The 16094-nt window shown below is 40.2% G+C and overlaps 1 protein-coding gene across 1 annotated transcript in view; it reads left to right on the top strand.

Annotated features, from left to right (window-relative positions):
* Window positions 1-437: 437 nt before the first annotated feature.
* Window positions 438-16094, top strand: part of TRIM66 (tripartite motif containing 66) — a 55222-nt gene continuing 39565 nt past the window's right edge. Inside the window, 2 exon segments of the mRNA XM_037522620.2 lie at window positions 438-694; window positions 5872-6196. Coding sequence (XP_037378517.1) covers window positions 650-694; window positions 5872-6196 — 370 coding nt within the window. The 5' untranslated portion in view covers window positions 438-649.

The following is a 16094-nucleotide window of genomic DNA, read 5'->3' as shown; positions in this document are numbered from 1 at the left end:
AAGATGTTCTATAATGAAGGTAAGCTGAGCAGAGTTTTGGGAATGGAAGCTAACCCTCAGGTGTCCTCTAAATATGGCCTGTAGCAAGGACCAAGTCTGTCCAGAGGGTAAGGTATGGTTCTGGGTGATGGGACATTGTTCTGGATCATTTTGCCACTTTCCTTGCTAAGAGGGGTTCTACTTCCTGCCCCTCAGGCCACATGGCTGAATGGGAGGTCTCCCTGAGTGGACCAGTACTCTGTATTGGGTTCTGTGATTATCTAACATTCTTCTCATTGGTGGTCTGATCTCCAGGGTGGAGGGAGTGCTCTAGGCAGTTGTCTGGTTCTAGTTTTCTTTTATTCAGGTGCTTCTCCTCCCTAAGGCAGTTGTATGACTTCAGCATAAGGGGCATGTCAGGTTGATCAGGGTGGGTCAGTTACCCTAGGTCAACCAGCTCAGAGAGAGCACACAAAGCTGAGTTCTGTATCAGCAGAGTTAAATAACAGCCAGACATTAAGTGACTTCCTGCCAGGCACACAGGACATGGCTTTGGGCATGATCCCTAAGAGACCACCTTCTCTGTGACATCCCTTCTGAAGTAAACCATAGCCTTGTGACATCTCAGGAGCTGGGTTTCCTGAGTCAGGTCCTCAGAGATACCTGTGAAATGAGCAGAAGTAGGGTGATGCCAAGCAGTAGCCTGGTGAGGCAGGTAAATATGATGCTGACTTTTTTTGCTACCCCAAACCTTGCTCCACGGGGCCACCCTGAAGAGGGCCCTCATTGCCTCGCTTTCTTCCTTTCCTCTCTGGGTTCCTGAGTCCCTCTGCAGTCCTTGAGACAGCCACACAGTATGGCTGACCCAGCTTTGTTTTCTTGCTGAGCATCTTTAACTTTGGACGTTTGGAAATATGCTGCTTTCCTTTTTCAAGTAGAGGATAGTTAATTTAAGATGGAAAGAGCTGGCATTTCTGTTTTTTCCTAAGTGAAAATTAAAAGAAAACTCAGAAATTCAAGTTTATTTCAGAAAGAATTAAAAAATATATAGGTAATAGAAAAGATGTACAATAGTAAAGAACTTTTGAAAAACTATAAGAACAAACATCTCAAATCATAACACCCTACAATACTAATTTCATTTCTGAATATCACCTTTCAGTCCTTGTCTACATGGAGACATAGCCGTCTGCAAAACTGATCTTAGTATGCAAATCCTTTTATATTCTGCTTTTCATTTGATACCATGACATTTTTCTATACCCAGTCTTCATGATTGTTATTTTTAACAGTTGAAGAGAAATTTATCTTCCGCTTCTACTGTAATTTACTAAGTCATTTTCTTGTATATTTTGTTTTCATCTTTTTATTCTTACTAGGTTCTTTGCTATTAGACATAGTGATGCAGTGAAGAATTGTGTATGGGTATGTAGTTTTTTTTCTTCTTCTGTTGTATAATTTGTCTAGGATCAATTCCCAGGAGTGAAATTGCTGGAGTATAGGGTATGAACATTTTTATAATTCATTTTATATTGCTATATATTTTTTCAAATGCATTGCACTACTCTATGCACCAGCAGCATGTATAGTTTCCAACTGTATTTCAGCTTCACTAGGCTCTGGGTTTTTTTTTGTTCTTGTTTGTTTTTTGTGGCCATAAGTCATCTAGAGATAAGATCCCTAGGACCACAGAGTTTTCTTCAGCAAAAACAATATAACTTGAGGTTTAGGAATTTCTAGCAGTCTTTCCTTTCTCTGTTGAAAAGATTTTTAAAAATCTCATTGTACTGCCTAGCAGGTATATTCCTAGAGACTCAGTTGGAAGTTTGGATGGAAAACCTGATGTCGTTAAACTCAGAACAGCAAAATGTAAAAAGAGGAATTCTAGGATCTTTGAGGGCAGTTTACCCTATAGAGCAAAAATGAGAGGTGACTGTCTTAGGTATTTGTCTAGACAGAAATAATAAGTTTTAGTATAAGGTTTAGTTTTTTATCCATTAACCTTGAAGGCTACCATCTAGCTGAGTCCCGTAGGAGCCAGTAGTCCATGGGAAAAGAATACACTGATTGTTTCTGCTTTGCACATGACGATGTAATTTCTCTGCTTGCTAAAAATGAATAAATAAAGACCTGTTGAGTCCCTCGGCAGAAGATACTTGCACCTCAAAAAAAAAAATCCTTATGTTTTAATTTAACTTCAGATGATAAAATTAGCGAAGAGAACAACACACCCTTGGGTTCATGTGCTACTTCAATTTTTTTTTACTGGCTGAATGATATTGAAAAAATAACCCAGGTTCTTTCAATCTTCCTTCTTTGGTCTGTGTAATGAAGAAATAAGATTCATTCGTTCATTTTACAAATCTTTATAAAGACATAGTCCTGTCCTAGGACTGTGTCTAAAACAGAGAGTAAACAACTAAAAAATAATTTATCCCCTTTAACAGAGTCTAGCAGAGATTGGGTGATCTCTCATTAGCTCCCTAAATTAATCTCTAAATTGAGTACTATTTCGATGATAACTTGTTATGTGTTGTCTGTGGGGAGAGTCTTTGAAAGTTTTGCTCCCCATGTGGCATGGAATGACTTGTTCTGTCATTACTTGGCGAGGCTAAAAAGTCCCTGTATTTTCTTTCTTTGAGACTTAGATGTGAAATGTCAAAAAGTGGTCATTTCTGCTTTTCATCATAGACATTCTTAAGTGAAACTGACTTTTGTTTCCTTCTTTTTTCTTTCCAAGTCTTTTCTTTCTGCAGTTAATGTCTAGCATTGAAAAATATAATAACTTGCACCCTCAGTGTTACACACCATTGCTTTGGCATCATCGGTGCAAATGACAAGCCAGTGGAAAGGGTGAAGAACATCTTTTTATTATGAAAATTATTTTGACCTTGTAGACCCCCTAAAAGGACCTCACACTTCACACAATCCTGGGAATTCAGATTGGCTTCCTAATACTAGTGGGAGAGAATTCACTACACAGGGTAAGAATATAAATAAATATTTCATTTCTGACTTAGAAAACAACTGAAATAGGGCCTCCCTGGTGGCGCAGGCAACTGAGCACAGTGCTGTGAAGCTGTCCGCAGCCTCTGCAGTGCAGGTTAGATCCCGCCCAGCAGGGGAGATACCCACATGGCATGGCAGACCTCTCCTGCCTCGCCCGCTATTCCCCTCAGCAATGTATTTCAGTTAGTCTGCTTGTTCTGTTTCTGGCTCTGTCTCTGTTGAATCCTCTTACCCTCCTGCACATCTGGCCTGTACCGGGTTCTTGTACGCATGAATAAATAAATCTTTAAAAAAAAAAAAAACAACTGACATATCTCTACAAGGGTCAAAGGTTAAATCAAAGGCACAGCTAAGCAATGAGTCTCTGATCTGAGGATACAGGGGGAAAGTCAAATACCCCTATTCTATTCCCTCCCTCCTGTTGCTTGTCATGATAACTTAGCTCTTGCCTCTCCATATGATCTCCCTTTCCTGGGAAAGTGGAGAGGGCTGAATTTAGCAGGATGTTCTTTAGCCAAAGGTAGCAAGCTCAAATACTTACGGTAGCCTAGTTTTTTTTGTAAAACTCCATTTTTACTTGAAAGGATAACTGACAGACAAACTGTGGTTAGCCAGAGTTCAGAATTTGGCAGATATTTTCTCAAAAATGAAATGAGCCTGTCACTTCAAGGGAAAAACTGATGATTTGTTGCCAATGGTAACTTTTTAGCTTAAGTAAAAATTAGAATTCTGGTAAAGTTATGGCTGCCTCCCTGAGTTTGACAACTTACAAATAGTTAAAAGACTTTTCTGATGAGATTAGGGGTGACTTTAAAGAATATGATTTTTTTTTATTATGTAATGAAATGCATCCATCACTATTTAAAATATTACAAAAGTCATTGAACCAGTATTTTCCAAATGACCAATGGTTGGTGTTATAACATTATGCCTAGATAAAAGAGCAGTTCAAAGTAAAAAACAGAGCAGTGGGTTGTAATGTATCGGGGTAGGGAAAGTTCATTGATATAATTTCAGATTCCACATTACAACTACTCTTTAAGAAACTATAATTTTGAAATTATCAAAGAAAAATTTCCATAATTATCTGATAAGGTGATTAAAATATTCCTGTCTTTTCCAAGTGTATAGCTATGTGAGGCTGGATTTTCTTTGATACTTTAAAACAGACAACATATAGCAAATTATTTGCAGAAGTAGGTATGGGAGCTCAGGTATCTTCAATTAAGCCAGACGTTAATGGAGTTAATTTCTTCCTAGAGAAGTATGTTATTTATGTTGACATGTATTAGCTTTGTCATTTTTTAAAATGAATTAATATTTTAAAATTATCTGTTTTAATTTGTAAGATGGTACATAGCAGTACATATCACACATACAAACAAAATTTCTTTGGAGTGCTCAGTGATTAAAAAATATAATGAGGTTCCAAGACCAAAAAGTTAGATGTTCTTGAAGTCTGATGAAATAAAGTCAGCCACAGTTAAATTTTGTAATAGAGACTATCTTCACTTTTATGGAGGTTGTTATGATATCTGCTCTCTGGGAAATAACTGCCCATAGAGCCCCAGGATGAGATAGAGGTAAAAAGTTCATCTGTTATTTTGTTTAGTGTTATTTGCTGGACCCCTAAGCCCAGCTTTTACTAGCCCCATCACCATTCCTTTTGAGTGGGGTTGGTTCCCAAAGACTTTGAATTGATATAAAAGTTCTTTCAAATTTGCATAATTACAGGACACCAGATTTGAATTGAGATTTTCATTTTGTTTCTTAAATAAGTAAAAATATAATGCTTAGATATAGTCCTTTTGCTCTTATGGGTACAAAATCAAATGCAATTTATAAATTAAAACAACTACAAAATCAAAATCAGCAAATTAATAATATTTCATGTGCAGATGACATGTTGTTAAACTATTTGCATGATGGCTTAAATGTGGTGCTCTTTGTTGTGGCTGAATTTGACAAATTTAAGCCACAATGATGATGGACCAATTTCTCCACCTCCTCCATTTACTCCAAGTGTTGTGAAATACTCACAATCATGTGCCAAAATGGCCTTTAGACATCATGTGGTGAGAATGTATCATTTACATGCTAAGTCTGTCCCTTTTTCTTCTCATTAGCCTGAGATACAGCTTGATTTGAACTAGATCCTATGCTTATTAAACTGCCTCTAAAATATTATGGTGAATATAATACAGACTATTAATACTATAAAAAAAACTCTTATCAGAGTGACACACTAATAAAAAAAAATTATTGGGAGAGGACTCATGAAAATATGTGTGTGGACCACAGACTGAGAAACATTTCAGTGACTATGGAATCTGAACTCAGATTGACCTGGATTTGAATTCAAGCTCTGCAATTACCATCTGTCTTTGTACAATTACCCAGCCTCTCTGAGCCTCAGTTACTAGGCCTGTTCCTCAAGGTTTTGTTTAATTTACATAAGTATCATATTTCCTGTCTTCAAGGGTGATTTGTGATGACTGAATAAAGAATACGAAGCACTTGGCATATGTGTTTTTAATAAACCCCTGTCCTTTGCTAAAAGAAAATCTTGGATCAAACTTTTCCACTAATAAAGAGAAACCCAGATAGTCGGGGACACTATTGAAGGCAAATAAACCCAGTAAGAAACATACAACCTAGCTGATGCCTCCAGGCTTCATTTTTCACAGCAGAGATACTGGACTCTCGTGGGCCTCAGTGAAAGGGGTGAGGCTGTGTCCTGCTGCTGGACGTGAGCCATCGGTTCTGGAGAGAGAAAATGGTCTAGAGTTTTGAGGCCTTGGTCTCTGAGTCTTCTCTGGCCTGTCCAGGAACTTCCCTCCCTCCCAAAGAAGTGAATCACTCTGCTTTGTGCTTCATTTGCAGGGGATGGAGCTAGCTCGCTCTACACGCTGCTTCACACCTGAGGATATCTGTGGAAAAGCCCTGGTCCTGAGCCCGGCCCCAGCACCGGGTAGAGGCATGAATATGGGCGTGAGCTTGATGGGGCTGCCACCAGTTGGCCAGAAACACTGCCCTAGAAGTGGACAGATGAAAGCTGTGGTACTGACCTGCTCATTGTGCCGAAAGGACCTGCAAAACTTGGGTGCTTGGCTCCTCCCCTGCCAGCATTTGCTCTGTAAGAACTGTTTCCAGGGCTTGAGCCAGGAGCTCAGGCAGGGTGCCAGGGCTCATGGGACTGCCCCTAATGGTGAGTAGAAGAGCACCACAGGATCACCTCCTCCTACATACAGGTCTTTTCCCGTTTCCTAGTAACTGAATTTCAGGTGTAGAAAGAATCAGAATTTAAATGCCTGAGGGACACTCCATTGTTGAAAGCAACTCTTTGGGGAATCTGTGAGACAAAGCAAATCCTCTTGATGCCTAATATATCTGTTTTGTAAACTGGAATGTTTCATGTTGGGATTTCCGTAAATTGGTGGCAGGCTAGGAAACTTGGGAAGGTTTTGATTCAAGGTTTGACTGATTCCCCAGATGGAGAAGGTGTTCATACAACTTCCGAGGTGGGCAGAAAATAGCTGGGCTCCTAGGGTTGGTCAGGAATGGATAGATTATGAACAGAATCACACTGATTATTCAACCATACACATCTAAAGTGGTGCTCAGCAGAGAGGAGCCTGTGTATTGCTCCTGAATGTCAGGTTTCCTAGGAAACAATCTTATTGAGAACTGTGAAGTCCTTGGAGACAGGAACCATGTTCCTTCATTTCAGTGGTCTAGCAAAGGGCTTGTAACAGAGGGGCAGTGAGTATCTATCAAATGAACTTGTAGCCTGAGAAAGTCAAATAAATTGGCAGCATTTAGAAATATTGCTTTTGTTTTGTTCTTTGCAGTATTTTCAAAGTGATTTGTAGTGCAGGTCTAGGCTCTCTTTGAGGCACTGTGGCTAAGAGTGGGCTTTAGAACTGCATTTTGAGCTAACACTTGGGCAAGTTACCTAGCCCCTCTGAGTCTCTTTTGAGAGTTTGGAGCACAGAAAAGAGATGGTCTAGTTTGATTTTTAAAATTAATATCTGAATTTTAAATGTAGCTTAAACTTGATTCTTCCTTAAGCTTTTCATTGGAATTTACAAATCTTATTCTATTTATAAATCCAGCATCTATTAAAAGATCTTTCGTTAATATTTGAACATATTTATAAACTTAGTTAATATTCACTTTTATAAATTAAATGTATTTTTTTTGAGTAGTCAGTTGCCTAGCAAATAAGAATTTAAAGAACTTAAAGTTAACTCTCGAAAATATAATAACTTAAATTTTTAAGTATTGTAAATCTTAAAACATGTCTTGAAAGTTCTAGCACTATTGAATTAATATCCAGAATATATAAAGAACTCCCACAATGCAAACAATACAAAATAAACAACCCAATTAAAAGTGGACAAAGGACTTGAATACACATTTCTCTAAACAAGATACAAAATGGACAAGAAGCACATGAAAATATGTTCAATATCATTAACTATCAGGAAATACACATTAAACCCACAATGAGATACCACCTCATATCACACACCTATTAAAAATCAACAACACAGAAAGTATCAACTGTTGGTAAGGATGTGGTGAAGAAATCATGGTCCTTGTACACTATTGGTAGAACTATAAAATGGTGTAGTCACTGGAAATCAGTGTGGTAGCTCTTGAAAATTCAATTGCTTTATCATCCAACAATTCCACTTCTGGGAGTTAGTAGCATTATTTTCAATAACCTAAAGGTGGAATCAACACAAGTGTCCCTCAACAAGTGAATGGATAAACAAAATGCAGTATATACATACAATTGAGTGTTACTTAGCCTTAATAAGGAAATCCTGGCATCTGCTACAATATGAATAAATCTTGAGAATATAATACTAAATGAAATAAGCCAGTCACAAAAAAACAAATACTCTATGATTCCACTTACGTGAATTACCCGGAGTGGTCAAATTCATAGAGATAGAAAGTAGAATGGGGGGCCTCCCTGGTGGCGCAAGGGGTTAAGCATAGCACTATGAAGCAATCCGCAGCCTCTGCAGTATGAGTTCCATCCCCAGCTGGCCAGGGAGCAACTCACATGGTGCAGCAGACCTCTCTTGTCTCACCCGCTGCTCCCCTCAGCAGTGTGTTTCAGTTAGTCTGCCTGTTCTGTTCCTCACTCTGTCTCTGGTGAATGCTCTCACCCCCCACCCCAACCATGCCCCTGCCCTGTACCCCAGCTCTTGTATGCATAAATAAATACATATTTAAAAAAAAAAAAGAAAGTAGAATGGTTGTTGTTAAGGAGTTGAAGGGAAGGAGGACTGGGGATTTGTGTTTAATGTTCTAAAGTATCAGTTTTGCACATTTTTAGTCAGGTTATTTTTGGGTTTTTTTGGTAGAAGTGCTTTATATATTTTGGATACTAGATGCATATCAGATATATAATTTGGAAATATTTTCTCCTAATCTTTAAATTGCATTTTCATTCTGTTGGGAGGCTTCTTTTATGCAAAAGAATTTTAAATTTTGATAAGTCCAGCTTTTTTTTTCTTTTGGTATAACATTTGGTATCTTTGCTTCTACCTTTTGGTTATTACAAATAGTGCTGCTATGTACATATGCTGCTGGGTGTACAAATATCTGTTTGAATCCTTGCTTTCAATTCTTTTGGGTGTATACTTAGAAGTGGTATTGCTCGATCATATGGCAATTGTATTCTTAATTTCCTGAAAAACTGCTATCCTGATTTCCACAGTGGTTACACTTTTTTTTTTTTTAAAAAGATTTATTTATTTATGCATAAAAGAGCTGAGGTATAGGCCAGAGGTGTGGGAGGTGGGGTGAGAGGATTCACCAGAGACAGTGGGGAACAGAACAGGCGGATTGACAGAAGTACACTGCTGAGGGGAGCAGCGGGAGAGTCAGGAGAGGTCTGCTGCACCATGTGGGTGCTCCCTGGCCGGTCAGGGGATCAAACTTGTGCTGCAGAGGTTGTGGACAGCTTTATAGGTTGCATCTTAACCCCTTGTGCCACCAGGGAGGCCCTATTTTGTTTTTTAAAGATTTATTTTATTTATACAAGAGCTGGGGTACATGTCAGAGGCGTGGGAGGGTGAGATAATTCACCAGGACAGAGCGGGGAACAGAATAGGTAGACCGACTGAAATACACTGCAGAGGGGAGCAACAGGCAAGGCAGGAGAGGTCTGCCGTGCCTTGTGGGCATCTCCCTGACTAGCTGGGAATTGAACCGGCACTGCAGAGGCTGCAGACAGCTTCACAGCGCTGTGCTCAATCTGCTCCGCCACCGGGGAGGCCCCAGTGGCTACACTATTTTATATTCCCACCAATAGTGCACAAGGATTCCAATATTAGCATCTTTGGAAAATCCATTGTCATGAAGCTTTCCCCTTAAGCTTTCTTCTAAGAGTTTTATAGTTAGGTCTTTATCTCACTTAAGATTTTAAACATGAATTAATTTAACCATGCCTCAAGACTTGCTTGACTCTAGAGTCAGAAAACAAAATTCATGCTAATGACAATTAGAATCAGTGTTTGTTGCCAAGTTATTCTGAGTATGAGAAAGGATGAAAACATGTGCTTTGGTATAAATATACCTGGGCATCTAAGTATGTGTCCTCATCTGCCTGCTCTTACTAATGGTATACATTTAGCAAAGGAGAAGCAGAATAAAAAAGCAAAAATTGAATATCTGTACTCAAATAATGTTATTTACACTTGAGCCTCTAATTAAAATATTATAAAAGTGAGAGGCAACTGCAAAGTATGAGAAATTGAATAAGGATTTGGTTTTGTTTACCAAAATTCAAACACACACAGAGACAATAATTGTGTAGCTTGGGCAAGTTTACAGATATTTTTTGCCTATAAAATGGGCATGATGATAATAGTGATTAATTCATAGAACTGTTATAAAAATTACATGAAAGCATGCATACACAGAGAAAGTGAATCAGGTGGAACACAGTTGTGTAAGCATATTCCCAGTAACCACCAGGACCTAATTTATTTTAGAGGGGCCACTTATAAGTATAATTCATTCAAGTCAAAAATGGGTTAACAGTGTTAACAGTGGTGACTTTAATCACTAAAAAGAGGATTAAAGCTATTCTCCTTGATGCTGAATTTCTTGAATATTTCTGATTTTAACTTGGAGTTAACAATGAGTTTCATATTAAACTCAGTTTTATTTTGACTTTACTTGTCTGAGCCCACATTTGAAAAAGTAAGCATTTCAAACACACACACACACTCACACACACGCACGTGCACATGCACACACACACACACAGAGACAGAGAGAGAGAGAGAGAATATTGTTTAGATATAGCTTGCGAAGTTTACAGACATTAATTGCCTGTAAAATGGAAATGATGATAGTAGTGATTAACTTACAGGATTGTTATGAAAATTAGATGAAAGCATACACAAAGAAGCATTTTGTATTATAGCCAAGAGATTAAGAAATATGGAAAAATATTATTTTAGAACTCATCAAATTGAGTTCTAAATCAAACAAAAATCTGTTTATTTTTTTTTTTTGAAGGCAAAACATGTTTGATTTGGAAGGCAGCTATGCTCATCACTGTACCACCAACACCTCTCAAATATTTTTGATTTGGAACCTAAGAGGCAATTTCTTGAAAAGGTGGCATCGTATTCTTTAGGTGTGTCTGAAGATTTGGCTAGGTCATTGTTATCTTCCACATTTGCGTTTATGGATGAAGACTGCAGTAAATTTCCTCTACTACTCAGAGATGATGTGTGGTACTTGTTGGTTTGTGTGACTGAGCCTTCACAGATACTTACTGACTATTTAGGATGCAGGGATGGAAAGACAGGGCCCTTGCTTTTGAGGAACTCATATCTGGTTGAAAGACAGGTCAATAAATATATCATAAAAGTACAGAATAGTAAGGAGACAAAGAGAAGATGGTTTAAAATTTGGATGAAGGATCAATAGCTCTGGAAAGTTTCTCCATGTACCCAGACTGGTGGATATTACCTGCTCACGGAAGGTTTTATGAAGGACTATAAGAAGGGCCCCAAAATGAGTTGTCTGCTGAAAAGTAGAGCTGTCACTTATCTCTGAAGTATCTAGTGAGTTTCCCAATACCTGAACTTAGATTTCTGGTCTATACTTTGAGAAGTGATGCTTTAGGAGTATGGTTCTTCAGGATGAGCTTTTTGCACTGCTACTTTATCCGACAGAGTAGGAACACAGATTTACTAAAAGGCTTATTCTCTTTCTGCCAGTCTGGGTTTTCTGAAAGTGAAATGTGGGAGCAGGTAGAGAGTTGGCAGGTGAGATGGGTAGAAGTTGAAGGATATATGGGTCCCTAGCTTCAATGCCTCCAACCAGATGGGACCACATTGCATGGGGGTAAACCCATGAAAAAAATCTATTTCTCTTCATGGCTGGGGAAGAGATGAGCAGTTGTGTTGAAAGGAAGAGAGGCTGTGCCTGGGCTCAGGTTCTGTCCAGCTCACTTTAACCCCTCCATTGAGCCTCCCTAGGCCTGTATTCTAGCACTGGGACTCAGAACTGAGGGGAGCAGCTAAGATGGACAGCTCACTCAACTGGGCTGTGCCTTTATTTTCTATAACCCCACAGCCTAGCACATAGCCAGATAAAGGATGGGGTGAGGGGTGGCCTTTGTGAATATTTAGTGAGCAAAAGATTAAATCAGTAACTCCACAAAGATCTCCCATAACTCTTGCTTGGAAGGAAGGCTTTTTTCACTTGTGATGCTTCCCATTTCCATTCCTCAAGTCAGAGGTACAAACCACATTTATCAAGCACCTACTGGTTGACATACACTGCTAGGCCTGTATCGTCTCTAAACTTCACAGTAACCCTGTAAAGTAGGTTTTATTCCCATTTTACAGATGAGAAATCTGGGGGTTGTAATTTTGTAATATCTAAGACCTAGCAACTACTAAGTGTCAGGTTAAGTTAAATTCAAGTTCTCATGTCATCAAAGCTTATGGACTTGCATTACAGCACTTTGCTCAAGGACCGTTTCCATGCGCACCTGGAATCACTGAACTGGTGGGGAAACTCCATAAAGAATTTCTGAGAAAAGAACCAACCCTGCAGCCAGGGCCATCAGGTGCAATTCTTAATTAATGCAGTCTCAGGCAAGATGAGACTCTTGCAAATCTAGCACACTGGGAAATGGGTGTGCATCAGGTCTCAGACTCTGCGGATGCCAGCTGGGCAAGGAGTTCAAAAGCTTATGATGGGGACCAGAACAAAGACAGTGGTGTACTGCATACTCCATGGTGTAGCCAGGCAGTAGGATGACTGGAGCTGCAGGCTTTGTACAGAAAAGGTGGGTATTGGAAATGTCAAGCAGCCAATTCTTATTTTCAACTAATGAGAATATCTGCTTGGGACTATTTGATTTTAAGCCTAATTAAAATGGTCTCAGGGCAAATTCTATCTGGAAAGTTGGGCATTGAGTCCCAACATTTATAAATAAATAAATGTAGCAAGCTTTGAAGGAAGCTGGCATGCCTGAAAGTGACATTTACCATGTGCTGGATTTGTCTTCCAAATTCTTAGATCTCTTATGGTTCTATTTGTTGTTTTAGGGGAGAAAGGCAATTAGTAGGATATATCCTTTCCCATGTAAATAAGAGGAACATTATTATTTTTCTTCAAATCTACTAGGAAACAAATTCTGGCTGGAAGACCTTGATCCTAAGATTTAAATTCCAGAATCTACGTGTTTAGCATCTTGCTTTTCTCATCATCAGTGTGGATGATGCAGTAGAAATGTGGGTAAAACCGTGGTCTAGAAGTCATGATGCCTGGAACTAGGTCTTACCCTGACTAATTGGGCGATACTGGGTCTTCTTTGGCTTTCAGGGCTGGACTTGAAGAGCTCTAAGAACACCAAGTATACACGAAACCTCATGCTTTTTGAAACTAGTGACAGGTGACAGATTATTCCCTATAAACTATAAATGCTGAAAGGGGGAGTAATCTCTGTCCCTCAGTGGGCAGGCCTTGGGGCTTTGGGAAGATCCAAAGAGAGGGCACTGATGCAAGATGCTACAACCTCAGAGTCAGAGAGGGAAATGACTCCTATCTTAATGAGCACCTCAGCTGGAGGGGCTCTAATAGCCTGGGGTGAGAGTGGGAGGCAGTGGGTGGGATCTCAGCTTCAGGAGTCTGGCAGGTGAGGTGACTGCTGTTTGCTCGTTTCAGGTGCTGGACAGTGAGTGTGTCCAGCCTTGTGGGGTCTGTGGTGGGCAGTGGGCCAAGTCTCCCAGGTGGAGGGTGGACCTGCTGAGCTGGGATGAGCTGGGTGTGCAGCAGGTGCAGAAACTAGAGCTTCGGAGCCCTATCATCAGGATGGCTTTTTGGTTCATGAACAGTTTCCTCACCTTAATTGGCTCTCTAGGGCCCTGGGAGTAGCGCTGGCACCTCAGAACAGTACCTGTTACTGGGAGAGCAATTCCCCTGGGAATGGGAGGGAGGCAGCTTGTGTTTGGGGGGATGTGCTTGCTGCTGCCAGTGTTACTTGAAAGGTTATAGCTAGAACAAATTTGCTGAGAGGGAGTTTGAGGTAGTTGTTATTGATGGCCCTGGTCTGGGCCTCTTGTCTGCTGGAACTCTCTCATTCACATGAGGCCAGCTATAGTTGACTGTTGTGGAGACCAGCAGTAGGAAAGACCCTTATCTCTAAGCCCTCATTGCATAAATAGGGCATTAGAAGTCCAGAAAAGTCTAGAATCCTGCTTAATGTCTTATAAGCGGCTACTTACAGAGCCAAAGAAGAAAAAAAAAAAGAAAGAAATCTAGCTTCCTTCCCTGCCAATCCAGGACTTGCCTGAACTTGAGGGCCAGTAGGAACTGCAAACCTCCCACAGTGTGCTGTCTTTTGTTCCCCCACCATTGGAAATGAGGACACTGGTTTTGCATTGAGAGTGTCAGTACATCAGTCCATAAATTGACTCTTGAGGTTTGAAGTGAAAAGGAATAGAGGTGCCATTCTATCAGATGACATGAGCCTGTTCTCATCCTACCTATACCTTCCTCGTACCACTGTGGGTAATTTCTTGCCACAGTAAGTTTGTTTCATAATGGGCTGACTCCTGAGCATGGGTTCTGAAGATCATGGACTGTCCATCCCCAGCCTCAGCTGATCACCTGGCTCTCATGACCAGATTCTGATTCCTGGCTTAGGTGCTGCCTGGCCTTGCCCTATAGTCCCTGGGTACTCCTGCCACACCTTACTTCACCTATTGCCTCTGTGAGTTATCTTCCCAAAACGTCTAGCATCAACCCTAATCACTTCTTTATTCTGGGCCTGCATTTTTGCCAACTAAAGACTCCCAATTAGTTGCAGTTCAGAAAAGAAGTAGCCTGGTCTTCAAGGTTCTTCCCAGTCTGGCCCCAAACTAATTTTAGAGCCACATCTCCTATTCCTCTACATGTGCTGGCCTTACCAGTGTTCCCCCAAGAAACCTCACATTTTGACTTCAGTAGTTCTCTGTTTATGATTTTCCTTCTTCCTGAAATGACCTTTCCTTGTTAGCAATATCCTACCCAAACTGCTCAAATGTGATCCAGTTGTGAAAACTACAGTATTCAGATCGGGGTTGACTTGGGAACAAGCAGGACACCCATTACCAGAACTGAACTTCAAAGGGTGAAGCTAGGACAATTTAAGTAGCTATTGCTTTAGACTTGGAATCAGCAAATGTTTCTTGTAATGAGAGAGACAGTAAATATTTTGGACTTTGCCTGTCATATAGATTCTGTCATAACTGTTCTATCATTGCAGCATGAAAGCCACTATAGATACTATGGAAATGAAGGGGCATGACTGTGTTCCAGTAAAACTTTATTTCCAAAAGCAGGTGGGCTATAGTTTAGACTCTGTCTGGAGAAATTGGGTAGATTTGATTGGGATGGCAGGATGGGTGGGGATTACCAATTAGAAATAACTATGCAGAAGCCAGAAAAATATGGAAAGGAATCACAGGTAGGGAATAGTGTTAGGACGAGGTACATGGATAAAAAAAGGCAGTGGGAACAGGAGACTGGGATAAAGGATTGCTTGAATGAGAGAATTGGGAGATGAGACCTGGAAGAGAAATTTAGTACCAAACTGAATGGTCTTGATCAATTTAAACTATTCCATAGGACAGTGAGAGTCATTGAAGATTTTGGCCAGTGGAGTATGATCAATTTTGTATTTTTAAAAAGTCGTTCTGGGAAACCTGCTAAAAATACTGATTCCTGATCCCACACCCATACTCCAGAGGTTTGGATTTGGTAGACTTAGGACTTGTAACAAACCCTCCAAATTTGGAGAAGTGGTCCAGGCAAGGCAGGTTGAGGCTTGATCTTAAGAGGCTATGGCTACCAGATAAATTATGACTTAAATAGGTGAGGTGGGATTTGGCAGCTACCCTTTTCTCTTATTACCTGTCTCTGTTTATGACAACACATCTATTTGCCTTTTTTTAGATTTATTTTTATTTATTTATGCATACAAGAACTGGGTTAGGCCAAAGGTATGTGTTTGGGAAGGGTGAGAGGGGTGAGAGGATTCATCAGAGACAGAGTGGGAGCAGAATAGGTAGATGTACTGAGATACACTGCTGAGGGGATCAACAGGTGAGACAGAAGAGGTCTGCTGCACCATGTGGGTTAGTTCTGTGACCGGGGATCAAACTCATGCCACAGTTGTTGGTGATAGCTTGATATTGCTGAGCCTTTAACCCCTGTGCCACCAGGGAGACCCCTATTTGCTTCTTTTTCTTCACATACTACCACTACCCCCAACATCATTTTGGTCATATCCCACTGGTTCTTTTTGAAACATCTCTCCTGTCCCTTTTCCATTTCTACCCTCATTCAGGATTCCATTAATGCTCAACTAGACAAACCTCCACCCTGATCCCCCTACCTCTAGTCCATCAAGATAAGTCCAGCTCTGTCATTCTCCAGAGTTTTGTGGGGGCTGCCTTTGCATTTAGCATAAAGGTCAAGCTCCTTTGCTTAGCACTCAGGCCCTTTGGGAGCTTAGTCTCCTGCCAATCTTTCCAAGCTTGTTCCCTGCCACTCCCCCTTTATGCCGTGCT

The sequence above is a fragment of the Talpa occidentalis genome, unplaced genomic scaffold, assembly GCF_014898055.3.
Source record: "Talpa occidentalis isolate TD23 unplaced genomic scaffold, MPIMG_talOcc4v2.1 talOcc4.3, whole genome shotgun sequence".
NCBI classification, from domain to species: Eukaryota; Metazoa; Chordata; class Mammalia; order Eulipotyphla; family Talpidae; genus Talpa; species Talpa occidentalis.
Note: the sequence above shows the minus strand (reverse complement) of the source record. Positions and strands in the feature narration are given on the sequence as shown.